The sequence below is a fragment of the Dipodomys merriami genome, unplaced genomic scaffold (genome assembly GCF_024711535.1).
Source record: "Dipodomys merriami isolate MVZ:Mamm:240054 unplaced genomic scaffold, mDipMer1.0.p SCAF_2, whole genome shotgun sequence".
NCBI classification, from domain to species: domain Eukaryota; kingdom Metazoa; phylum Chordata; class Mammalia; order Rodentia; family Heteromyidae; genus Dipodomys; species Dipodomys merriami.
Window position 1 is genome coordinate 56,793,418 of NW_027203381.1, and position 26,177 is coordinate 56,819,594.

The 26,177-nt window shown below is 36.4% G+C and overlaps 1 protein-coding gene across 6 annotated transcripts in view; it reads left to right on the plus strand.

Annotated features, from left to right (window-relative positions):
• Positions 1 to 26,177, plus strand: part of Atp11b (ATPase phospholipid transporting 11B (putative)) — a 121,504-nt gene that overhangs the window by 66,780 nt on the left and 28,547 nt on the right. For all 6 annotated transcript variants that reach the window (XM_070029657.1, XM_070029660.1, XM_070029658.1 and 3 more), the window contains exons 16-25: positions 1,148 to 1,221; positions 1,302 to 1,405; positions 4,554 to 4,735; positions 6,805 to 7,008; positions 10,400 to 10,553; positions 12,801 to 12,903; positions 18,859 to 19,004; positions 20,038 to 20,097; positions 22,698 to 22,825; positions 23,313 to 23,451. In XM_070029657.1, the coding sequence (XP_069885758.1) occupies positions 1,148 to 1,221; positions 1,302 to 1,405; positions 4,554 to 4,735; positions 6,805 to 7,008; positions 10,400 to 10,553; positions 12,801 to 12,903; positions 18,859 to 19,004; positions 20,038 to 20,097; positions 22,698 to 22,825; positions 23,313 to 23,451 (1,294 nt within the window). The remainder of the gene's footprint in view (positions 1 to 1,147; positions 1,222 to 1,301; positions 1,406 to 4,553; positions 4,736 to 6,804; positions 7,009 to 10,399; positions 10,554 to 12,800; positions 12,904 to 18,858; positions 19,005 to 20,037; positions 20,098 to 22,697; positions 22,826 to 23,312; positions 23,452 to 26,177) is intronic.

Below are 26,177 nucleotides of genomic sequence, written 5' to 3' on the forward strand. Positions count from 1 at the left end.
GACAAGCAGAAACAGTCAGATAACTTGATGTTAAGCGAAAGATTCAAATGTTTTTTCTTTCTTGAGATTGTTTCTAACATATTTATGATGATTTCTTTGTTGCTTTGTATGTCCCTCCCCCACTGTATAACCCATTTTCACTGTATTTGATGTTGGTATAATTTGTAGAGGGGAAGGGAAAAGACAAATTGTTTAAATAGGGATGTAGGTGGACCCATTGCAACAATGAGATGTACAAGACCATTATGTCGAAAAACGAACTTTACAACTTTGGCAGGGGTAAAGGGGAAGATGGAAAGGGAAAACAAAGGAGGAGGCAACAATGCTTGATAAGAAATGTGCTCATTACCTTGCCCATGTAATTGTAACCCCTCTGTATGGTATTTTCACAAAAAAAAAAAAAGATTCTGTGGAAGGTTTTTGAAGCCATATTTCTTTCACCTATCCATACAAATGCTTTTTCAGCCCTTTGGAGAAGCCTTTGTGTGCCCCTCTTTCCATACACACCAAGGTTCAGACATAGTATGTATGTATGCTGCATTAGTTGGATATGTTAAAGTGGTTGAGAATCACTTATCTTTTTTATTTACTGAAACATGTAGTTGGGCAGACTTGGGTTCCAGTTCTTGTTCTGCTGTTCACAGCTTATTTAACTTTAGTTACTTAATCTTTATAATAGCTTCATTTTTCACTGAAGTTAAATGATAAGAAGGCATGTAAAGCCTGTCATTTAGTAATGACTCTAAGTCAGTTTCTTTTGTTTCTGTCAAGTATTCCTGTTAATGATACATAACCCATCCTTATGAAAATGTAGTTGATATTAATGTTACTTATTTATTTATTTGGCGCTAGGCCTGGGGCTTGAACTCAGGGCCTGGGCACTGCCCCTTAGCTGCTTTTACTCAAGGCTAGCACTCTACCACTGGAGCCACAGCACTACATCCAGCTTTTTCTGTGTATATGATACTGTGTAATCAAACGCAAGGCTTCATTCATGCTAAGGAAGCATTACCACTAAGGCACCTTCCCAGCCCCAATGTTTTATTTTAAATTAACATCTTTAACTCTTTCCAAATATTCATATATTATTCCATTCACATATTTGCACATTTTTTAAAAGATAAGATTTTTGTCTTCTTTTCTTTAGGTACAAATTGCTCCATATTCTGGAATTTGATTCAGATCGTAGGAGAATGAGTGTAATTGTTCAGGCACCTTCAGGTAACCAATCTAAATTTTCATGATTGTTTATTTACTTAATAGTAAGAGATTGAGCTTTGTTTTTTTTCCTCTCCTTTCAGGGGAGAAGCTTTTATTTGCTAAAGGAGCTGAATCGTCAGTTCTCCCTAAATGTGTAGGCGGAGAAATAGAAAAAACTAGAATTCATGTAGATGAATTTGCTTTGGTAAGTACAAATTTCTGTTATTTAAAAACTCAAAAGGTTGTATTTTTGAATGATTTTGGAATTTATTTTTAAGTTACTTATCCAAGTTATTAGAATTTTGTAATTATGTTTTATTATGTGTTGGCTCCATTCTTTATGTAAAAACCAATTTTTAATCTGCTACAATGTCATATCTTTATACCTCTTAAAACGGGTGCTTTTGGTTGCAAGTACGACCCCAACTATGCTGTTTAAAAAAAAGAGGCTGGGGTATAACTCTGAAATGGAAGGCTAGTTGAGTGGCTGAAGTGGTAGTACCTGCTAAGCAAGTATAAGGCCCTGAGTTCAAATCCCAGTAACATCAAAATAATGAAATAATAACAACTCTAATAAAAAAATCTCTGAAAGGTAATATATGAAGCTAAAGGCCTATAATTATGTTTATAAGCTTTTTTTGTCTACCATGTATTTTCTTTAGAGAGAGAAAGGGAAGAGAAGGGTAGGAAAGAAAGAATTTTTCCAGGCTTGGTGCATGCCTGCAGCTACACCTACTACAAAGACTGAGACCAAAGGATCCAAGAATTCAGTAATAGTGAAGGCAGTGTAGTAAGAGCTTTCCTTAAAATAAATCAGTAAATAAATCAATAAATTAAAAAAAGGTTGTATATATGGCTCAGTTCAAGGCCCTTGATTCACTGAAGAGGACCTAATAAAATAGTATTATAGAATTGTACTTGGGTGAGAAGTTTGGCAGTTTCTCAAAAAATAAGCATAATTACTATATGACCTAGTGATTCTACTCCTAGGTAAATACCAAAAAGATTTGAAAACATGCCAGGCAGTGGTGGCTCACACCTGTAATCCTAGCTACTCAGGAGGCTGAGATCTAAGAATTATGATTCAAAGCTAGCCTAGGCAGTAAATTCTGTGAGACTCCTACTCCTATCTCCAATTAGCCACCAGAAAACTGGAAGTGGATCTGTGGCTCAGGGTAGTAGAGTACTAGCCTTGAGTAAAAGAGCTCAGGAACAATGCCTAGGCCCTGAGTTCAAGCCACATGAACAACCCCCCACTCCCCCCAAAAAAGAATTGAAAACATCCACAGAAAAGATCTTAACATGTGCATGTTCATAAGCATTGTTTGTAATAGACACAAATGGAAAAAACCCAGATGACTGGTCAATAGGTAGACAAAATATAATATACCCATATAATGGATTATTACCAAGACACTAAAAGGAATGAAGTATTGATACATGCTACATACAACACAGATGAACCCTGAAAAGATCTGCAAAAGAAGCCAGTCACAAAAAGCCACATATGACATTTATATGAAATGTCCAGGATAGGCAGATGGGAGAAAGACAAAACAGATTCGTGGTTGCCAGGAGCTAATGGGTATGTATTCCTTTGGGGAGTGATGAAATATTCTGGAATTAGGAAGCAGTGATGATTGAACAACTCTGAATATAGTTTAAAACATGGAATTAATAAATTCAATAAAATGGTGAATTTTGTGGAATGTGAATTATATTTTTATTAAAAAGAGAATATAGGGGTATCTTACAAGAACAAAGAGCAATAATTCATGATATTTATGTAAATGTATGCTCCATACTCATCCCTTCTTACCTATCCCTTTTACTAGTTTATAAGTATTATCTTCCATTGTTTATGAATTGACGATGTGTTCATCTACCCATTATAATACTTGTTAGAGCAGAGACATTGTTGAACTTTACCACTGTATTAATATCCAGAACAGTACTAACACATAGCTGATGCTTAATAAGCATTTATTGTAGAATAAATTAATTTATATATTAAGAACTAATGGCTCATAACTATTATTAGAAAATATTTTGGCTATTGGGTTAAAAAAAACAGTACTATCATATATTTTTCTAACTACTCTCAGTTCCACTGTCAGAACATTTATTGTGTATTTTTCAAAAAAAATACATGGTAGACAGAAAGCATATATACGTAGTTATAAGCCTTTAGCTTCATATACTGCCTTTCAGAGTTTTTTTTATTAGTATTGTTATTATTTCATTCATTTTGATGTTACTGATATTTGAACTTAGGGCCTTACATTTACTTGGCAGGTGCACTACCACTTCAGCCACTCAAGCAGTCCTTCATTTCAGAGATTTTTTTTTTAAATGAGCAGAAAGAATCACATAATCAGACATGGCCCTACATTTCAGTAGTTCAGGTTTACTGAAGATTTTTTTAAATTTTTAGTTGTTATTATAGAGATGATGTACGAAGAGGTTACATTACATAAGTCAGGTAAAGAGTACATTTTTTTCAACAATGTCACTCTTCCCTCTCTCTCTCCCAGTTTTTCCCTCACAGGAGATATATTATTTAAAATAAACCTCATTTGATAGATCCAGGCAATAGAGCTTGTTTGATAATGAACAAGGCTGATGTATTTGAAATGACAAATTTGGTCATAGGATGAAATGTATGAAGTAGGTAAAAGTGGATTGTTTTTGGCAGGGGGAGGTTGGTACTGGAGCTTGAACTCAGGGTCTTTTATTCTGTCTTAGCTTTTTTGCTTAAAACTGGCATTCTACCTCTTGTGCCATAGCTCTGCTTCCTGCTTTGTGCTAGTTAATTAGAGATGAGTCTCGCAGATTTTGCTGTGAGGGCTATCTGTGAGCCATGATATTCAGATCTCAGCTGCCTGAGTAGCTAGGATTACAGGCATGAGCCACTCTAGGATTTTGAGTTAAAATAGGAACCTGTCTCCCTTGACATTCTTTTTTTTTTTTTTTTTTTGGTCTGGTCATGGGGCCTGAACTCTGGGCCTGGGCGCTGTCCCTCAGCTCTTCAGCTCAAGGCTAGCACTCTACCACTTGAGCCACAGCGCCACTTCCATTTTGCTTATGTGGTGGTGAGGAATCGAACCCAGGTCTTCATGCATGCAAGGCAAGCACTCTACCACCGAGCCACCTTCCCAGTCCCTACCTTGACATTCTTAAACTTTGCATTTTCATGTAATAGTTTTAAAATATAAAAAAGGTAATCTTTATGGTCTTCCTAGGCTCTAATATTGAATGCCAGGTCTTCAGTTTATTTCAGTAACCTTTTTGTTTTTCTTTCATTAGTTAATTTGTGCTGAGTTTTTTTTGCCTTTAATTTTTTTTAACCTTAGAAAGGGCTACGAACTCTGTGTGTAGCCTATAGACAGTTTACACCTAAAGAATATGAAGAAATAGACAAACGACTATTTGAAGCCAGGACTGCCTTGCAACAACGGGAAAAGAAATTGGCAGATGTCTTCCAGTTCATAGAGAAAGATCTGATGTTACTGGGAGCTACAGCAGTGGAAGACAGGTAAGACTCAGATCAGTTAGTATTGTTTCTTCCTCATTAGAAATTTTTTTCAGAAGCAGCCTTCCTTTTTTTGAGTGTGCCAGTCCTGGGGCTTGTACTTAATGCCTGAGTATTATCCTTGAGTTTTCTTGCTCAAGATTAGTGCTCTACCACTTGAGTCACAGCTTCACTTCTGGCTTTCTGATGATTGATTAGAAATAAAAGTCTCCAACTTTTTCTGTTCAGATTGGCTTCAAACTGTGATACTCACCTCCTGAGTATCAAGGATTACAAGTGTGAGCCTTTGGCACCTGGCTAGAACCAACCTTCTTAAAAAGTGAAACCATATTTTTCATAGACCTAATCTGTATCTTCTCAAATATAGAAAGCCACTTACTACTTAAATAGAATATGTGACTAGTGGCAGAATGAATAGATAGAGTGATGATCGAACATTATTATATCCAGAAAAAGAAGAAATTGGATCGATTTGCATCTTGGCTTTATGTGTATCACCATGGTCATTGTGTCTTTTTTGTTTTGTTTTGCTTTATTTTAACATATCTTTTCTTAACAATATTTTAGCTAAGTGTTTCTAGTGTATGAAATAAATTATTAACTTTCTATGATATTTAAAATCAAAATAGAGAATTAAAGCATTAGTTTTTTTCTAGTTAATGTATACTGTTTTGTTTTAACCAGACATTGAAGTAGATGAAGGAAAACAATTATCTGTGGTTCTTCTGAAAATTTAGACTCTTGAAATATTTGACTATTCCTCAGTCCATTAATTCTCCAGCCTCATGTTTCTACCTTATGTTTCAGTAGTTCCACACCAGCTATAGTTCTCTGCACACCAGCTACATGTTCCTTGTTAAAGCCATGCCTTGTGGATGTTTCTTTCTATTTATCTTTAGATACCTATTCCAGAAGTATAGCTCAGATATTAATCCCACTCCAGTAAGATCTTTACTGATAGGATTAAATATTACCTTTGTGAAGTTTCTGTGTTTTATAGGTAATTGTATCTAATTGTATCAATACCTTTGTTGTACTGTCTTGTAATTATGAATTCTTTGCAGTCCATGTAGTTTGTCTTGGTTACCCAGTAATTATCTCAATGTTTTTCTTGAATTAAGTTGAATCCTATGAATTAAGTTGATTTCTACAATTTTTATCATTATGTATGTTTTCTTCTACCCCCTAGATACATACTTTTTTGAATCTACATTTTCATTTTCTTATTTTCTTGAAATTTCTTAGAATCTTTTGAAGTTATATGGTATATAGCCTTCTTTTTTCCACAGTCTGATTTTTTTTAGCTGCTAGTAATTTGAGAAATTTTCTTATAGATAGGTACATACATAATTCAGATCTCATTTTGACTTGAAATTAAAGACTTCCTAGAGACTTCAGGTATAGCTCAGCATCATAGTGCTTTTCTAGTATGCATGAGGCCCTGGGTCCAGTCTCTGATAGAGACAGAGATGGAAGAGGAAGGAAGAAAGGGAACTAGGGCAAGATAGGGGATGGTAGGGGAGGGTATAAGATTGGAGAGGAAGTAGAGAGATCTTATTTAAATGGTTTATGAAGACCACCTAGTTATTTTGATCTTAAATTAATTTTAGCCAGGCACCAGTGGTTCACATGTAATATTAGCTACTCAAGGGACCAAGATGTGAATATTGCAGTTCAAAGCTAACCTGGACAGGAAAGTCTGTAAGACTCTTAACTCCAATTAATCACAGAAAAAAACCAGAAGTAGATCTGTAGCTTAAGTCGTATTGCTTAGCTCAGGAACAGCACCCAGGCCCAGAGTTTAAGCCCTAGGACTGGCCAAAAAAAAAAATCAATTTTGAAGATAAACTCTTGAAACACAAAGTTGTATATTTTAATTGGTTGATTTTATATAAATCAGGTTATCACTAATCAGTTTTTTATTTCTTTCTTAGAGGGTTTCAATTTCAGATAAATTGATATATTGTAACATGCCCAAGTCTAGTGCAGACTTTACCTATTCTCTTTAGTTTATACTAAACATATAGGAGAAAAGTGTTTTCTTTAACTAGTTTTGTTTATTGTATTTTCAGACTGCAAGATAAAGTTCGAGAAACTATTGAAGCATTGAGAATGGCTGGTATCAAAGTGTGGGTACTTACTGGAGATAAACATGAAACAGCTGTTAGTGTGAGCTTATCCTGTGGACATTTTCACAGAACCATGAACATCCTTGAACTGATAAACCAGAAATCAGACAATGAATGTGCCGAACAATTGAGGCAGCTGGCCAGAAGGTAAGAATGTAGGTATATGGATCATACAATCCAGGAATTAAGTAACCATAATACCAGGTCAGATATAACCCATTGCCACTGACTGTCAGTCCATTATCTAAAAATCACTTTACATTTGATGATGGATGAAAAATAATCCAAAGAAGAATGCTTCATGGCTACATACAATTTAGATTTCAGTGTCTGTGAAGTTTGATTAGAACCCAACCACATAAATTTATCACTACAGCATGAACTGAGTTTTGGCAGCAGAGACCTGAAGTCCTCTCTCAGCACTTCATACTGTTGTTTGGTATTCTACAAGTCATACAGTTATACTCCATAATGTTCTGAGTGTCCCATGTTAGGACATTTTGTTATTTTATATTGTCAATGTATAGCTGTCATGACAAAATAAGAAAAGAAAAATGGGCTTTAATGGCAAAATTGTAAGGCCTAGTGGAGTATGGATTATTTTTTTTTTAATTACATGGTAAAGTGTATTTTTTATGCAGTGAGATGTCAGCTATATGTCCTTTTTGAAGCAACATTGTCAAAGATGAATCCTAAAATCTTATGATACAGTTCTGTGGTATTAAAACATAAATACATTATAGTTTAGCAGTCAACATTAATGGGATCTAGTTCACATAGGATGTAGGTATGGGGAAGACAGAGAAGTAAACACTGTTATAGACCTATGAAGTAAATGGTAACTCAGGGAGCAACAGAAGCAGTAGAGCATAGGACATTGGAGACTAGCAACATCAGGAAGAGCTCTGGATGAACTCTGAGAGACGAAATGTTAGCTGGGAAGTGACATCAGGAAGCAAAGCGGACAGCAGATGCAAAGTCCTGGAGCTGAGAGATGGGAATACTTAAGGAACTTACCATAAAGTATAGATGGATAATGGAGATAAATAGGAGAGTATGGGGGAACAGTGAAGAACCTCCGCTACCTACTGTTTGCTAGAATGGTAGGCAAGTGCTCTGCTGCTTGAGCTATGCTTTCAATGTTTTTAGCTGTAGGCTTTTTGCATGGGGTAGCTGGGACCTCAGTCGTATTTAAGCCTCCAAGGTATGACTTCCATGCCTGACATACTTCTTGAGATGGGGTCTACTAACTTTTGCTGGCCTCAAATTGTTAGTTCTTCCCAATCTGCTTGCCTCTCCAAGGAGCTGGAATTACAAGCATGAGCTACCAGGTCTGGCCTCCACATATTTTAAATATCCCATAGATGGTGAGAGCATATTGGTAGTTTATGAAGACTACTCAGAGGAAAATCAGATAATGTGCCATGGGAGAGTCCTGAGGAAAGCAGTCTGATCTGTCCCACTATTGGGGGGTGGGGGGGTCCGGTCGTGGGGCCTGTACTCTGGGCCTGGGCGCTGTCCCTCAGCTCTTCAGCTCAAGGCTAGCACACTACCACTTGAACCATAGCACCACTTCCAGCTTTTTTTTTTCTGCTTATGTGGTGCTGAGGAATCGAACCCAGGACCTCATGCATGAAAGGCAAGCGCTCTACCCCTGAGCCACCTTCCCAGCCCCTGATCTGTCCCACTATTGGTAACTATTCCCTTTGAGGCACACTGCTTAGATAGTACTCAAATCAGGCTCAAGGCATTAACAGTAGCACAGATTCTAAGTAGGTAAGAAGCCAGTCAATGTTGATGTTGATTTCAGATCCTGCGGGTTAAGGAAGAGAAAGATGTTTTGAAGTTTTCATGGTGCAAAGTGAATGGTTTATTACTTGTATTAAGTTACAGTGCAACACAGTAGTTAGACATATAATGAAAGTCATCCTGCAGCTTATAAAAGGGTTTTATGTTACAAGACTAAGTCTTAATCAGTGTATCTTCAGCTTTTCTAGCTTGTTGCTCACCTAGTAGTCTTCTTTCTTCTCATTTTAAAATGGAGCAACCTATAAATTGATGGTACTTTTTGTGGTGTGTATGTAACACAGGGCTACTTTGAAGACTGCCTTTCAAAAATCTTTATACTACTTCCTTCATCAAGAAAGTCTTATTATCGGAAGTGGCGCTGTAGCTCAAGTGGTAGAGCGCTCGCCTTGAGCTGAAGAGCTGAGGGACAGCGCCCAAGCCCAGAGTTCAAGCCCCATGACCGACAAAATAAAAAATAAAAAAACAAAAGCTCTTAAGAAAGTCTTATTATCAAGGGGCCACTGGGGAAACAGTTGAGCAAAATTGTCCACTTAATGATATAATTACTTAAGTAAGCAGGCAACACTTTGAATAGCACTTATTTTAATTATATGGCCACACATAGGGGTTATTCAGGTTTGACCATAATATCTGATGTTACATCCACTATAGGGCAATCTTTTAACATCAGTTATCTAGCTTATAGATTTTTCTGAATAATCTTGATTTCATATATTCTTAAGATTAGAATTTGTAAACATATATATATATATGTGTGTGTATATATATATATTATTTTATTTTTGTCTGTCATGGGGCTTGAACTCTGGGCTTGGGTGCTGTCCCTCAGCTCTTCAGCTCAAGGCGAGCACTGAACGGCTTGAACCACAGTGCTACTTCCAGTTTTCTAATGCTTTATTGGAGTTAAGAGTCTCATGGACTTAACTGCCCAGGCTGGCTTTCAACCACGATCCTCAGATCTCAACCTCCTGAGTAGCTAGGATTATAGGTGTGAACCACCAGCGCCCGGCTAAATATATATTTTTTATTGTAAAGATACTACTGTACAAAGGGGTTACAGTTACATGAGCAAGGTAATGAGTCCATTATCTATCAAACATTGTTACCCCCTCCTTTGTTTTTCCCCTACCATCCCTTTCCTCCCCATCTTCCCAACTCTTCCCTTCCCCCCTACATAATTGTAAAGTTCATTTTCAACATAGTGTCTTGTACATAAGATTAGAATTTAATTAACTGAATAATAATATTTCTTTTTTTGTTCTTATAATCTTAGATTATGTTACAATTCACATTGTAGAAAATACAGTTGCTATTTCTATGTAACACTTCATTGTAAAATTCAGTATCCTATGTTTTACTCATCCTATAGTGACTCTTGGTTCTGTTTAATCTTACCTTTAGGTAGTACAACTGAGTTTTTCCATTTTGAACTGTCCGTCCTTTAATAGTACTATTCTATGAATGTGAATAAAATGACTTACAAGCTGGGCATGGTAGAACAACCTGTAATTTCATCTACTCTTGAAGCAAAGGCAGGAGGATTGTGAGTTTGAGGGTAGCTCATACATAGTGAGACAAGCAAAATGGACTGGGGGTGTGGCTTCAGTGGTAGAGTACTTGCTGAGCATGAAGGAGACCATCAGTTCAATCCTGTTACTAGAGATAGAGATGGGAGTGGGGTAGGGTCTTACAGAGGATATGATTATTTAATTATTTTTTTCTTCTTTAGAATCACTGAAGATCATGTGATTCAGCATGGACTGGTAGTGGATGGAACCAGCTTATCTCTTGCACTCAGGGAACATGAAAAATTATTTATGGAAGTCTGCAGAAATTGTTCAGCTGTATTGTGCTGTCGTATGGCACCCCTGCAGAAAGCAAAAGTATGTATATGTTGTAAGAAGGGCCACAGCTATTTAGTTCTAAAAATATTCTTTAAAAGCCAGGCACTGGTGGCTCACACCTGTAATCCCAGCTACTCAGGAGGCTGAGATGTGAGGATCGTGGTTTGAAGCCAGCCTGTGCAGAGAAGTTTCCATGAGACTCTTCACAAAACTACTCAAAAAAGCCAAAAATGGCACTGTGGCTCTAGTGGTAGAGCACTCGTCTTAAGCACAAAGAAGCTGAGGGACAGTGCCCAGGCCCTGAGTTCAGATAGATAGATTAGATAGATAGATAGATAGATAGATAGATAGATAGATAGATAGATAGATAGATAGATAGATAGATATTCTTTAAAGTATGTTCTTTAAATACCTTACATAGTTCCATTTGGTTTTACTCAGTGTATGAATCTTATTAGGGAATTGTCACCTATGTACATTATACTCTGGAATGCTCAGAAAAAATACTGAAGTTTCAAATACTCATATTGTTCCAGAAAGTTTCTGTTTGGTAGCAGCTGAAACAATTTGAACTTTGATAATTATCCAAATTAGTTACTTAGCTAGTGAAGGAGCTTAGGAGACTTGAATTACAGAAACGTTAGGTGGTTCTGTTGATCCCTGCTTATTCTTTGAGGTAGCTATTCAGTTTTAAATAGGCCCCTAGTAAAAAGTTGAAAACAAAATTAGGTACTGGTGGCTCACACCTGTAATTAATCTCAGCTGCTCAGAAGGCTGAGATCTGAGGATCACAGTTTGAAACCAGCCCAGGCAGGAAAATTAGACTTTATCTCCAGTTAACCACCAAAAGTTGGAAGTGGAACTATATCTAAAGTGGCAGGCACTAGCTTTGCGCAAAAAAGCTTAGGGACAGTGCTCAGGTCCTGAGTTCAAGCCCCAGGACTGGTACCAAAAAAGTTGAGAGCCATTTAATTTGTAATGTGAGGCTGTTTACCGGAAGTTTAAATTTCAACAACCTATTATGCAAATGAGAGCTTATTCAAATTATATGTCATTCTGTATTTGGAATTTGAGATCTTAAGCTGTATCTTTCACAAATATTCTTGGCAATATATGTCTAAGTGCTGATTGTTACACATATATAAATCTAATAAAGTAGCCACTTAATTTTTTTAAGTTTTAGGAAATTTGGTTATGATGTCTACATTATAATTTGTATCCTAGCCTATCCAGACCAAAACTGGAGATAAAGAAAGCTAATTCCTGTGTTGTATATAAAATTACATTCATACAGAAGTATGAATCTGTAATCCTAGCTACTCAGGAGGCTGAAATCTGAAGATGGTAGGCAGGAAAAGTTCATGACACCACCATAGAGCCAGAAATGGAGCTGAGGTTCAAGAGTAGAGTGCTAACTAGCCTTGAGCAAAAAAGCTCAAGGACAATGCCCAGGCCCTGAGTTCAAGCCCCAGAACTAGCACCAAAAAAAAAAAAAAAAAAAGAAGGACGGAGAGAGAATGTAAACATTCAAGAGTTTCAGAGAAAGCTGTTTGGACTTCATTGAATTTCATACTTTTTGGGGGGGGGTATTTTGTTTTGTTTTGTTTTTTGTTTATGTGGCACTGAGGAATCAAACCCAAGGCTTCATGAATGCTAGGCAAGCATTCTACTACTAAGCCACATTCCCAGCCCTTTTTTGTTTTTTTTGGTATTTGTCCTGATGCTTAAGCTCAGGGCCTAAGCACTATCCCAGAGCTTTTTTTGCTCAAAGCTTCACTTCTGGCTTTTTTGGTAGTTATGCAGAAGTAAGAGTCTCATTGACTTTTCTGCCCCAGCTAACTTGGAACTGCAATTCTTAGATCTCAGTCTCTTTAGTAGTTAGGATTACAGGTGTGAACCACCAGCTTTTTTTTAACTTTAGATTTTGTTCATTATCAGGCAAAACACTTGGTATTCCTTCTATCAGAAAGTTTTGTAAACCTAAAATTTTATCCAAAGTTCACTAGGTGCATTCTTTTTTTACACAATAAGTTACTAATTGTTTGATTTTTTAAAATAGTCTTTATAATTCAAACCTAGTATTGCATTTTTATATTTCTGAAAAGCATTCCTAAAACTCTTAATGTAGGTTACTGTCTGAAAAATACTTCAATGATTATTATTATCTTAATTGTATTAAATATTTTATTACTGTTCTTACTATAGAGTTACTTCAGATAAATAACACACAGGTAAAAGGAAATTGAAATTTTATCATAAAGAATTAATTTATTATGTGTCTTTCAGGTAATAAGACTGATAAAAATCTCACCTGAGAAACCAATAACATTGGCTGTTGGCGATGGTGCTAATGATGTAAGCATGATACAAGAAGCACACGTTGGCATAGGTGATTCAACTTTCCCCAAATTTTAAAGTTGCTATAATTTATTTGATGGTTTTGATTTTTGCTTCCATAGATTAAAGTGAAATACTGAACGTATGAATGAAAACTAAATGCAGCATGGTACTATATAATAGGATGTCCCCATTAGAATCCTATTCTTAAGCCCACTATTGAGGATTTTTAGTTGCTAAATTTTAGAGAAAATAAATGCTTCATTAGTAAATATTATCTTTGCCCATTTTCCCTCTTTATTTTTATGTCATTTTATATCTTACAAAGTACTTTCATACATTATTTTACCCTTTTTAAACTCTTAAGTTTATGATTTATATAGATTATATTTAAATTTATATAGCTTTTATGGTTTTAAAGTCTTGTTTTAGAATTACTCTTACTACTTTATGAAACTAGAGATTCTGAAATTTACTTAAAGACAAGAAACTAGACAAAACGATAATTAAAACATGAAATGTCGGCCAACCAGGCACATTGACTCAATTTTATAATCCTACTGGGAAGATTACAGTTCAAGGCCAGACCAGGCAAAAAAAATGTGAGATTCCCTATCTCAATCAATACTCAGCTTATACCTATTATCCTATATGGGAAACATCTATAGTTAAATTACAGTCTAGGCTGGCCTAGACAAAAGCATATTAAGAAAAATAATGAAAGCACAAAGGGCTAGAGACATGGCCCAAGTGTTAAAGTACAAGCACAAAGCCCTGAGTTTTAACCCCTGTACTTCCAAAAAATAAAATGATATCTCAGTTTTCTGGTTTTAATAACCTTCAAATTTTTTTACTTTTGAAACTTCAATTAAAATACTATTATTCTATTTAATAATGATTTACTTACTAGTTCCTACTTTAACATACTTTGGCCTCTCTTCCTTTATTGTTTTATTTTACAAATACAAAGCAAGAGAAAGGCATAGGTTTGGATTTTTCACTAAAGGGTAAAAATTTTGAATGAGAAGACCTGCTAGCCCATCTTTTTAATACCCTGTCTTAAAAAACAAACAAGCAGCCAGGCGCTGTGGCTCACTCCTGTAATTCTGGCTACTGAGATCTGAGGATCGTGGTTCAAAGCCAGCCCGGGCAGGAAAGACCGTGAGACTCCTATCTCCAATAAACCACCAGAAAACTGGAAGTGGTGCTGTAGCTCAAGTGCTAGAGCGCTCGCCTTGAGCTGAAGAGCTGAGGGATAGCACTCAGGCCCAGAGTTCAAGCCCCACGACCAACAAAAAAACAAACAAACAAACAAACAAAAAATACCCTGTCTTGAGTAACTGTCAAGCCTGATGTGGCCATTTATCTCCCAAATCAGTTCCTGTGTGAGATCATTGCTATTCATTTTGAATTTTTAATTTCCTTTCTACTTTGTATACAGTTGCCTTTTAAACAGTCCATAACAGTTTGATTGCTCCCTATCTCATATACTAAGCATTAAAAAAGTTTATTTAGAGCCAGGTGATGTATGATCCTAGCTACTCGAGAGGCTGAGATTGGGCAATCAAAGTTCAAGTTCTGAATGGGCAAGTCTCCAAGTCTTCTTTCCATGTATCCATCTTAACCAATAAAAGATGAGCATGTGCCTGCTACATCCCAGGGTAAATAAAGAAGGATTACAATCCAGAAGGCCTGGGCAAGAATACAAGATGCTATTTTTTTAAATAACAAAGGAAATGGTTCAAGTAAAAAAACAAATTATTCAGTAAACAATTTTGATAAAACTAGGTATTTTTTTAAGTTGAGTTCCTTTACAATAGAAAAATTGACTCTAGATGGATTAAAATTTTAAATAATTTTTAAAGACACTGAACAGTACTGAAGAAAATTCAATAAATAATTCTGATGTTGGAGTTGTGTGAAGATCTTTTACAGGCATCATACCAAAGCAGAGAATTGTAGTTAGCTATATGGAAAAGACTAGTATATATGGCAGAGATACAAACTCCCAAAATCAAAAATGTTTAAACAGACTAGTAAAGAATACCTATATAATAGATAAGAAAGTCTCAATATTCCCAAATGTGAAGTCTTAATAAATTAACAAGGATAAGAAAGACACTCCAGGAGAAATAGCCCTCTATTTTCACAAAATGAGAACTAAAATGAATAAATACTATGTATGTATATATATATATATATTTAAAAAGTATTCAGTCTCTTTCACCATCAAAGAAATGAAAGTTAAAATTATCTGTCAGATTGGAAACAGTTATGAAGATTAATAGAGTTAGCAAAGATATATGTTGACAGATGAATATGTACAGTGTTCAGTAAACTTGCAATTCATTCCTTCATTAGTATGCATGACAAAATCTTAACTGTGTGTGTCTAATGACCTAATTACATGCTCAGGAATTTCTTATAAGAAAGTAACATGTTAGTCAGCTCTGGTGGCTCACGTCTATAATCCTAACTACTTAGGAGACTGAGCTCTAATGACTACAGATGGAAGCCAGCCCAGGCAGGAAAGTCCATGAGACTCTTCATCTCCAATTAACCACCCAAAAGCCAGAATTGGAGCTTTGATTCAGGTGGTAGATTTGAGTGGTAGAGCCTTGAGCAAAAAAAAGCTAATGGACAATACCCAGGTTCTGGGTTAAGCTCCAGGATTAGCACCAGAAAGAGGGGGGGGGGGGGGCGGGGAGGAAGAAGGAACAAAGGAAGGAAGGAAGGAAGGAAGGAAGGAAGGAAGGAAGGAAGGAAGGAAGGGAAAAGAACATATTGTTGGAGATGTATAGTATAACTGGGCATCTATATTATAACTTGAGCATCTCAATTCCATGAGTTGCACAGTGCTGACCTGTCTCCAAAAAAAGGAAGAAAAGGCTAAGTACTGATAGTTCATGCCTACAATCCCAGCTACTTAGGAGGCTGAGAACTAAAGGATTGAGGTTTGGAGCCAGCTCAGCTAGAAAAGTCTTTGAGACTCCATCTCTAATTAGCCAGTAAAATGCCTGACTGGAGGTGTGGCCCAAGTGGTAGAGAGCAAGCTTCAGTGAAAAAGCCAGGCAAGGACACAAGTCCCTGAGCTCAAGCCACACACACACACACTTAGAAATGAGATATGACGTATTGGAATTCTAGAGGAGCCTAACAGAGTAGAGTTTACCCAGCATATCAATACCTCTGGGACCATAGAAGAACAAAGTGATGCTCTGAGCCATTGACTAAGCAAGCAGATATGATTCCAGAATGGAAGTTAATAGAGTAAAAGGTCAAGAAAAGAGAAAGAGTAAAAGAGTGTGGGGGGAGGAAGGAGGAAAGGAAAAAGGAAACAGAAGAGGGAAAAGGAAGTGGTGGTATAAAAATGGAGAGGGATGGAAGTAGGGAGGGAAAATAACTATATACATTGTCCATATATTTACACATTTTATATAGTGCTTGTTATGTTTTTTATAATACGCCAAATGAATGTCTAAAAGATTAAAAACTTTTTTCTTTAGGCATTATAAATATAGATGATTTTTCTTTCTTTTTTTGTCAGTCATGGAGCTTGAACTCTGGGCCTGGGTGCTGTCCCTCAGCTCTTCAGCTCAAGGCAAGCGCTCTACCACTTGAGCTACAGAGCCTCTTCTGGTTTTCTGGTGGTTTATTGGAGACAAGAGTCTCATGGTCTTTCCTTCCCCGGGCTGGCTTTGAGCCATGATCCTCAGATCTCAGCCTCCTGAGTAGCTAGGATTACAGATGTGAGCCACCAGCGCCCGGCTAGATGATTTTTCCATTTACAATTGTATCCATTTACAATAACTTGAACTTTCTATGACAAAAAGTCTTATTAAAAAATAATTTTTAGGGGCTGGGAAGTTGGCTCAGTGGTAGAGCGCTTGCCTTGCATGCCTGAGGCCCTGGGTTCGATTCTTCAGCACCACATTAGCAAAAAGAAAAAAGCTGGAAGTGGTTCTGTGGCTCAAGTGGTAGAGCGCTAGCCTTGAGCTGAAGAGCTGAGGGACAGCACCCAAGCCCAGAGTTCAGGCCCCACGACCGGACCCAAAAAATAATAATAATAATTTTTAAAGTTTCAGTTCAAACAAAAAAGGCAGTAACTCCTTTTGCTCTTTTGAAACATTTAAATATTATAACCTAAATAAAGCTTATATTTTCCAGAGAAAATGATACGCTGATTTTAGATTGTACATTTTTCTTTTTGAAAGTTTACTTCAAATTTACATTTTTTTGTTTGTGTGTTTGTTTTTGTCGGTCACGGGCCTGAACTCTGGGCCTGTGTGCTGTCCCTTAGTTCAAGGCTAGTGCTCTACCACTTGAGCCACAGCACCACTTCTGGCTTTTCTGCTTATGTGGTGCTGAGAAATCAAACCCAGGGCTTCATGCATGCAAGGCAAGCACTCTACTACTAAGTCACCTTCCCAGTCCTCAAATTTATGTTTTTTATTATTAAAAAGCACAATTTAGCCAGGCTCCAGTGGTTCACACCTGTCCTAGCCACTCAGCTGAGATCTGAGGATCATGGTTCAAAGTCAGCCTGGGCAGGAAAGTCCATGAGACTCTTATCTCCAATTAACCACCAGAAACCAGAAGTGGCACTGTGGCTCAAGTGGTAGAGCACTCGCCTTGAGCTTAAGAGCTGAGGGACAGGACACACCCAGGCCCAGAGTTCAAGCCCCACAACTAACACCCCCCCCCCCAAAAGGCACAATTTGGCTAAAACACCACAGTTTTAAAACAGTTAAACATGCTTATATTTTGTTAGTTTCAAATTACTTGAATTCAGTATTTTTTTATCAGTAAGAAATAATGAGTTTAAAGCTAACTAACTTCTGTTTATTACCCAGTGTTTTTTGCTTATTAGTCCAATAATTGTTGCTTCTGCCAACTCCTAAATTTTCAGTATTATCATTTTTTAAATTTTTATTTATTTGTGACAGTACTAGTGTTTGAACTGAGGGCCTGAGTGATGTCTCTTAGCTTTTTTACTCAAAACTGGCACTCTACCACTTGAGCCACATCTCTACTTCTAGGTTTTTTGTAATGAATTTGGTGATAAAAGTCTCACAGACTGGGGCTGGGAAGATGGCTCAGTGGTAGAGCGATTGCCTTGCATGCCTGAGGCCCTGGGTTCGATTCCTCAGCACCACATAAGCAAAAAGAAAAAAGCCAGAGTGGCGCTGTGGCTCAAGTGGTAGAGCGCTAGCCTTGAGCTGAAGAGCTGAGGGACAGCGCCCAGGCCCAGAGTTCAGGCCCCACGACGGGACCCCAAAAAAATAAAAATAAAAAAAGTCTCACAGACTTTACTACCTGTGCTGGCTTTGAGTTGCAGTCCTCAGATATCAGCTTCTTAAGTACCTAAGATTATGTGTGTCAATTCAATATTATATTTATTTATTCTAATTCCCTAAAGGTTTGATGTGTGTCTGGCATAGATTTTAGCTTTGTAGTAAACATTTAACTAGAACAACCTTTTGATAGCTGCTAGATATATTTTAAGACTTAATTTTTCCAAGTTGGGTGCCAGTGACTCATGCTTATAATCCTGGCTGAGTAGCTAGGAGGCTGAGATCTGAGGATCAAGCTTTTTTTTTAATTTATTTATTTTTATTGTGAAAATACCATACAGAGGGGTTACAATTACATGGGCAAGGTAATGAGTATATTTCTTATCAAGCATTGTTGCCTCTGAGGATCAAGCTTTGAAGCCAGCTTGAGCAGGAAAGTCCATGAGACTCTTTATCTATAGTTAACCACCAAAAAGCCAGAAGTGAAGCTGTGGCTCAAGTGGTAGGTAAAATGTTAGTTTTGAGCAAAAAAGCTAAGGGACAGTGTCCATTTCCCATGTTCAAGCCCCAGGACCAGCACACGTACAAAAAACTTTTTTTTTCTAACTACAGATTCAGCTAGTATATATCAATAGTTGAGATATTGACAGAATTATGAAATTCACTTTAGAATTATCAGTTAACATGTCAGTATTTTGTCTTCTTTATTTCAGGAATTATGGGTAAAGAAGGAAGACAAGCTGCACGAAACAGTGACTATGCAATAGCTAGATTTAAATTCCTCTCCAAATTACTTTTTGTTCATGGTCATTTTTATTATATTAGAATAGCCACCCTTGTACAGTATTTTTTTTATAAGGTGAGTTTCCTGTGGATTTTTGGAATCAATCACTGATACGGTAATAATTCCAGTTATACTAATAGAATGCAAATTATTAGTTGCCTGGAGCAGCAAGGATATACATTGTAGTAATTGACTAGAAAAGTTATAAGGAAAAAAATTGTCCTAATTTTATGGTGATAATAATGGCTTATAAAAATGGTTTATAAATTCAGATATCAGAATTTATTCTTAAAATTGATGTGTTTTATTCTATGAAAATCATACCATAATACATATTCTTTACTTTATCTTGAGTGAATGATAAGTTTTAATTGAACTCTATCAAGTAGAGTTTCAAGTAAAGTTCCTTAACCATTTTTGTCCCATGGATGGTCTTTTGGTAGACTAATAAAATGTATGAATCCCTCAATAAAGTGTTTTGATATGCTCAAAATAAAATACTTAAGAATAGAAAGAAATTAATGATGATGGAAAACTGTTCTATATCCGGCTTTTTGGGGAATGGTAGGAATCTGTGGAACTTATGTTAATAGTCCCTGTTAGCAAAACAACTTATATACCATAACACAAACAGATTGTGTATTATTATAAGATGATATGGCAGTTTTCTTTTAGTTTATTCTTTGGCTTTCACTTATAAAATGAGAATATTGAGGTAGAGCTTTTAATAGTTCCATTTATTGTGCTTTAAATATTTTTACATTATAAATTTACCATATTCTTAAGTTCTAAGTGACTTATTTATTATGCTACATATGAAAATAGTGAATAAGAATGTTCAAGCTTGTGAATTTGAAATTATGATATCACTTGACAAAAATGGGAGCTAAGAGTACTTCATTGTAATATTTTCACTGTTCCTTCAAATGCTGCCAGAAATTTTTTTAATAAAATAAGAATTTTATGTTCCTATTTTATGTGGAATGTCCTTATGGAAAGATAATCTCCTGATTATATCCATTGAGATTGTTTTTGGATCCTTCTTTAGATTTTTTTTTTGTTTTAAGACTTAAACATTTTAAGTATTTCCATTTAATCTGTTTTTCAGAATGTATGCTTTATCACACCCCAGTTTTTATATCAGTTCTACTGTTTGTTTTCTCAACAAGTAAGTAAACAGAAGCTTGTATTTTGCCTTTTTAAGATAAGCTGATGTGGTCTGATCTTGGGAGATATTTAGAGTGGCTTTTCATTATTCTTAATCCTTTCAATAACAAGATGAAACTTCCTGAGTAGTAGTCAACATAATAGTCACAATATTTATTCTGGTTTTCAGTTTGAGATTATAGTTGATACCATAACCTATGACCTGGATACCTCTGATATGTGGTGGGGGGAGGGGAGGGATGCACATACTTCCTAGGGCTTGAATTCAGGGGCCTCATTCTGTTCTGTAACTTTTTTGTTTGCTCAAGACTGAAACCTTACCACTTGAGCCACACCTTCATTTCCAGCTTTTCGCTAGTTAAGATATAAGAGTCTCACAGACCTTTCTGCAAGGGCTGGATTTGAACCAAAATCCTCAGATCTAAGCCACCTAACTATTTAGGATTACAGGCATGAACCACCAGGACCTCACTCACAATCTGTTTTAATTATAAATGCTTTTTGTTTCTCTTGTGTGTTCTTCCTCCATGGTATAACCCCTGTTTTCACTGTATTTGATGTCAGTGCTCTGCATCTTATATATACATTTTTCTAATTTGGGGAGGGGAAGGGAAATTTAAAAAATGCTGAAATAAGGATACAGGTTGACCCATTGTTAACAATGAGATGTACAAGATACTATATTGAAAACGAACTTTACAACTTGGGAGGGGGAGAGGAGAGCTGGGGAGGTGGGGAAAGAAGGAATGGTAGGGGAAAAACAAAGGAGGAGGTAACAATATGTACTCATTACCTTGCTCATGTAACTGTAACCCCTCTGTACACTTTTTTTCTGTACACTATTTTTATAATAAAAAACATTAAAAAAGATATTCTCATGACTTGATAATTTTTGATATTTTTTCTGTAGAATACATATAAAGCCATATCAAATAACTATTAGAGATTCACTTCGTTTTTATTTTTTCTCCAAAGTTTTTAAAATGCAGTAGGAACTTTAGTAGTTTACTCCAAGTCAGGATAATGTAAGCTTTACCTCAGAAGCTGGCTTTAAGGAATTGATAGGAGCACATAGAGTAGTGAACCAAAAAGATTTCTGAAGCTTTAGGTTTAGAGAAGCAATACAGTTTGTTTTTAGTAGCATTAATGTCACAGGGTGAGTCTTTGTTATACACGTCACACACACATTTACCATTCCTGACATACTCGTATTTTTTAGAAAAAATAGGAAAAATGTACAGAGATTAAGCAGTTTGCCTAAGATCACGTAGCTAAGTTTATGAATGAGCCATGACTTAGGCCTACTGCCTCTTACTAGAGAAGCACCCTTGACACATACAAAAAAGGTGTTCAAGCTGGGCGCTGATGGCTTATGCCTGTGATCCTAGCTACTTAGGAGGCAGAGGTCTGAGGATCAGGATCACAGTTGAAGTTCGCCCAGGCAAGAAAGTCTGTGAAACTCTTACCTCCAAAAAAAGCCATAAAAAGAGCTGCAGCTCAAGTGGTAGAACACTAGCCTTGAGTGAAAAAGCTTGGGGACGGTACCCAGCCCTGAATTCCAGCTCCAGGGCCAGCACACACACACAAAAAAAAGTGTTCAAATGTCTGTTAAATTGGACAGGTTAGTTGAGACATTGCTTCTAATTTATTGAAAAAAATAAGAGCTTAGTTATCTTAGGCTTTTCATTAGTTGTTCCTATCTGAAAATGCTGTTTTCACCTGCTTGTACTTGTATCTCTATATTTCTTCTTAAATCAAAATTGATTGCTAGTAACAGTGTACCACAATGAAATAAGACCATGTCAAGAGGACCTACCTGACTGTTTTGATCAGGTTTTTCAAGAAAACAGTATTAATCACACTAAAAACATTATATGAATTATAGAGCACTCAGCCATTATTACCAACAGTAGTACCTGTGGCTCTTTAGAGAAGGACCCTATCTATCATCAAGGACTTGGGCCACTATGAAAAGTTGTTAAGGAAAAAGAATGTGTGCTCTGTGCTTTAAAAAGATAGATGTAGGGGGCCGGGAAGGTGGCTCAGTGGTAGAATACATGCATGAGGCCCTAGGTTCGATTCCTCAGCACCACATAAGCAGAAAAAGCTGGAAGTGGTGCTGTGACTCAAGTGGTAGAGCACTAGCCTTGAGCTGAAGAGCTCAAGGACAGTGCCCAGGCCCAGAATTCAGGCCCCATGACCAACATAAAAAAAAAGATAGATGTGGGGTGTAGATGGGGAGATCAAAACCATAGAAGAAAAAATATAAGTGTACCATGTCAGAGGAATATAAAAGGATTGTGTAAAACTCCATCACTATGACCAAATTACGGAGATTTTGAAACAAATATCCAATTCACTACATTTCTAAAACACCTAACAGTAAATTATTTCAATCCTGCAATGATTATAAACCTAAGCCATTATGTTTATATCTGTGTAAAAAACAAATTGGAATTACTTATTAGATTTATTAAAATGGATTTTGGTATGAATTGAGAAAAAAACTCATTTTGTGCTTATTTTAATGTTTTATGATTATATGCATAACTTAAAAAGCATAATTTAAATCTTAAAATGTCTACAAATCTCTCTTTCTAGACACTATATGACAGCGTGTACCTGACTTTATACAATATTTGTTTTACTTCCCTACCTGTTCTGATGTATAGTCTTTTGGAACAGCATATAGACCCTCATGTATTACAGAACAAGCCCACCCTCTATCGGTAAGTATTTTCCAGTATTAGAAGGCTATCCATTTCAGATTACAAGTAATATATTGAATAGTTGTCAACTTTAACAGTATTTTAAAAATAGGGACTGGAGGTGTGGCTTAGTGGTAGAGTGCTTGTCTAGCATGCTTGAAGCCCTGGGTTTGACTCCTCAGTACCACATAAACAGAAAAGGCCGGAAGTGGCATTGTGGTTCAAGTGGTAGAACACTTGCCTTGAGCTGAAGAGCTGAGCGACAGCACCAGGCCCAGAGTTCAGGCCTCACAACCCCCCCAAAAAAAAATTATTGGAATTTATTATGTAAACTCGATTACATAAATGAATGCTGTTATTAGAAGTAATTGTAAAATTAGATTTATTATGTTTGCTAATATTTTTCAGTCATCTTAAAATTTTCATTATAAAATTACCCAGTTGTAATTGTTTAGAAAGTAAAAGTCCTAATACATTTTTTCTCTGCCTCTCTTTTTTAATTTTACAGGGACATTAGTAAAAATCGCCTCTTAAGCATTCAAACATTTCTCTATTGGACCATTTTGGGTTTCAGTCATGCCTTTATTTTCTTTTTTGGATCCTATTTTCTAATGGGAAAAGATATATCTCTGCTTGCAAATGGCCAGGTAAAATGGTTTTTAAAGATTTCTTGTCAAAAAGGGAACCCTACTGTATTGTTGGTGGGAGTGTAAACTTGTTCAACCACTTTGGAAAGTAGTATGAAGGTTCCTCAAAAGACTCCACATAGAGCTCCCCTATGACCCAGCAATCCCACTTTTGGACATTTACCCAAATGATCACAAACAAGACCTAAAGCTACCAGCACAACTATGTTTATTGCAGCATTATTTACCATAGCTAAGATAGGGAACCAACCCAGATGCTCCTCAGTAGATGAGTGGATCAAGAAAATGTGGTATATATACACAATGGAATTCTGTGCCTCCATCAGAAAGAATGACATTGCCCCATTTGTTAGGAAATGGAAAGACTTGGAAAAAATTATATTAAGTGAAGTAAGCCAGGCCCAAAGAAACATAGATCCCATGGTTTCCCTCATTCGCAATAACTAGTATGTCAGAAACAGTAGGATAAGTTGATGTTAGGCGAAATGAGCCTCAAGATAAGGACTCAAATGATTTTTCTTTCTTGCTATTGTTTCTAACATATTTATGATGATTTCTTTGTTGCTTTGCATGTCCTTCCCCACAGTATAATCCCTGTTTTCATTGTATTTGATGTTGGTATAATTTGGAGAGGGGAAGGGAAAAAACAAATTGTTTGAATCCAGGGATACAGGTGGACCCATTGCAACAATGAGATGTACAAGTCGTTATGTTGAAAACAAACTTTTCAACTTTTGGGGGGGGGGAGTGAATGGATGGGGGTGGGGAGATGGGAAGGGATGGGAATGGGAAACAAAGGATGAGGCAACAATGCTTGATAAGAAATATACTCATTATCTTGCTAATGTAATTGTAACCCCTCTGTAAGGTATTTTCACAATTAAAAAAAAAAAAAGAATTCTTGTCAGTATAATTACAACTTGAGCAAGTATAAACTTAATGCACTTCTCCTTAGATTCCAAAAATCCCTCTGCTACTTCATCACAACAGCTCAAGGAGGTGTCAGAATGGAGCATTTCTCTTATCTGATGTTACAGTTGAATGTCACTCTTTTTTGTCAGTTATAGGGCTTGAACTTTGGGCCTGGGCGTTTTCCATCAGCTCTTGAGCTCAAGGCAAGCGCAAAGTTCTCACAAAAGCACACTTCTGTTTACCCTTCACATCCCTTCCCATTATCCTGCCCATGTAATTGTAACTCCTCTGTACAGTATGTTCACAAATAAAATTAAATTAAATTTAAAAAAAAAAAGCACACTTCTGTTCCTTCTAGGGACTTATGCAAGTGGAAGCCTTAAATTCTCCTTCCCAAGAAAGGAATATAACATGTATTAAATAATAGTAGGTACCGAAAGTTTTATCATTCCCAGGTCAAGGTCAACTGGTTGTTTTAAAGAATCTGCCCCAATAGTCCTAAAAGAGGAGACTGAAACTCCCCTAAGGATTAAGTTGAAGCTCACTAATTTTCAGTATTTAGTGGTCATTATTCAAGAGATACAAAACTGGAAAAGTACTCATGGTTTGAGTATGACTTTAACTATTGCCTTTAATTTTATTTAGTTATCTTTATTGTTTTGTTGGCACTAGAGTTTGAACTCAAGACTTGTGCTTGTTCCACTTGCTTGCTTCATTAGCATAATATTTAACATTTCTTTATTATGTATCAGATATTCTGTTCTTTTTGCTTACCCTAATTTTTAAACCTCTCAGAGTTAGACACTGGTGACTCGCACCTGTAATCCTAGCTACTCTGGAATCTGAGTTCTGAAGATTGAAGTTCAGAGCCAGCTTAGATAGAAAGATCTGTGAGACTTGTCTCTATGATTAACAAAAAGCCAGAAGTGGTGGGGTGGCGTAAATAGTAGAATGGTAGCTTTACAAAGCATTGTATGATTCAGAGAGGTAGAATATTTCTCAAGCAAATACTAATTATTAGAGATTTATAACTATTTTTAAGCAAAACAATCTTTCAAGTGAAATTTTAAACCACTGTTGAGATTGTGACTGCTTTGTAAACTAAGCTAACGTTGTTTCTGATTATATTTTGATTTGTGGAAATTAGATCCTTGATATTACTTTGAGATTTTGTATGTGTGATGAACCTTAGTAAGTTCTGGCTGGGCTGGGAAGGTGGCTCAGTGGTAGAGTGCTTGCCTTGCATGCATGAGGCCCTGGGTTCAATTCCTCAATACCACATGAGCAGAAAAAGCCAGAAGTGGCATGGTGGCTCAAGTGGTAGAATGCTAACCTTGAGCTGAAGAGCTGAGGGACAGTGCTCAGGCCCAGGGTTCAGTCCCACAACCAAAAAAAATAGCTCAGAAGACTTTCTGGCTGGTATTAACTGCATTTTTATAAGGAATACTTGAAGGCATTCCATTGGCCATTTTCTTGTCTGTCAGATGTTGTTTTAATTTCTTTTTTCCTGCTTACTATTTTGTGTCCAGAAATACTGTGGCAAGCTATCCAGTGAACCTTTTAGAAATTTTAGTTAGTTCTCTGAAAGTAATTCTTTGTTGAAAAGGCTTTTTCTACTATTTGTATAGTGTAGACAGGAATAAAGCAATCACTAAGGACTATTCATTCTAAATGAATGACTTTTCTATGGGACACAACTATAAACCCTTCTTTGGGTTTTCAGATAAAAAGATGTTATCCAAAGGATCACTGTGCATTATAGTAATAAGTATAGCAGTGCTTTTTCTCGTATACAACTTCATTAATATACTGAC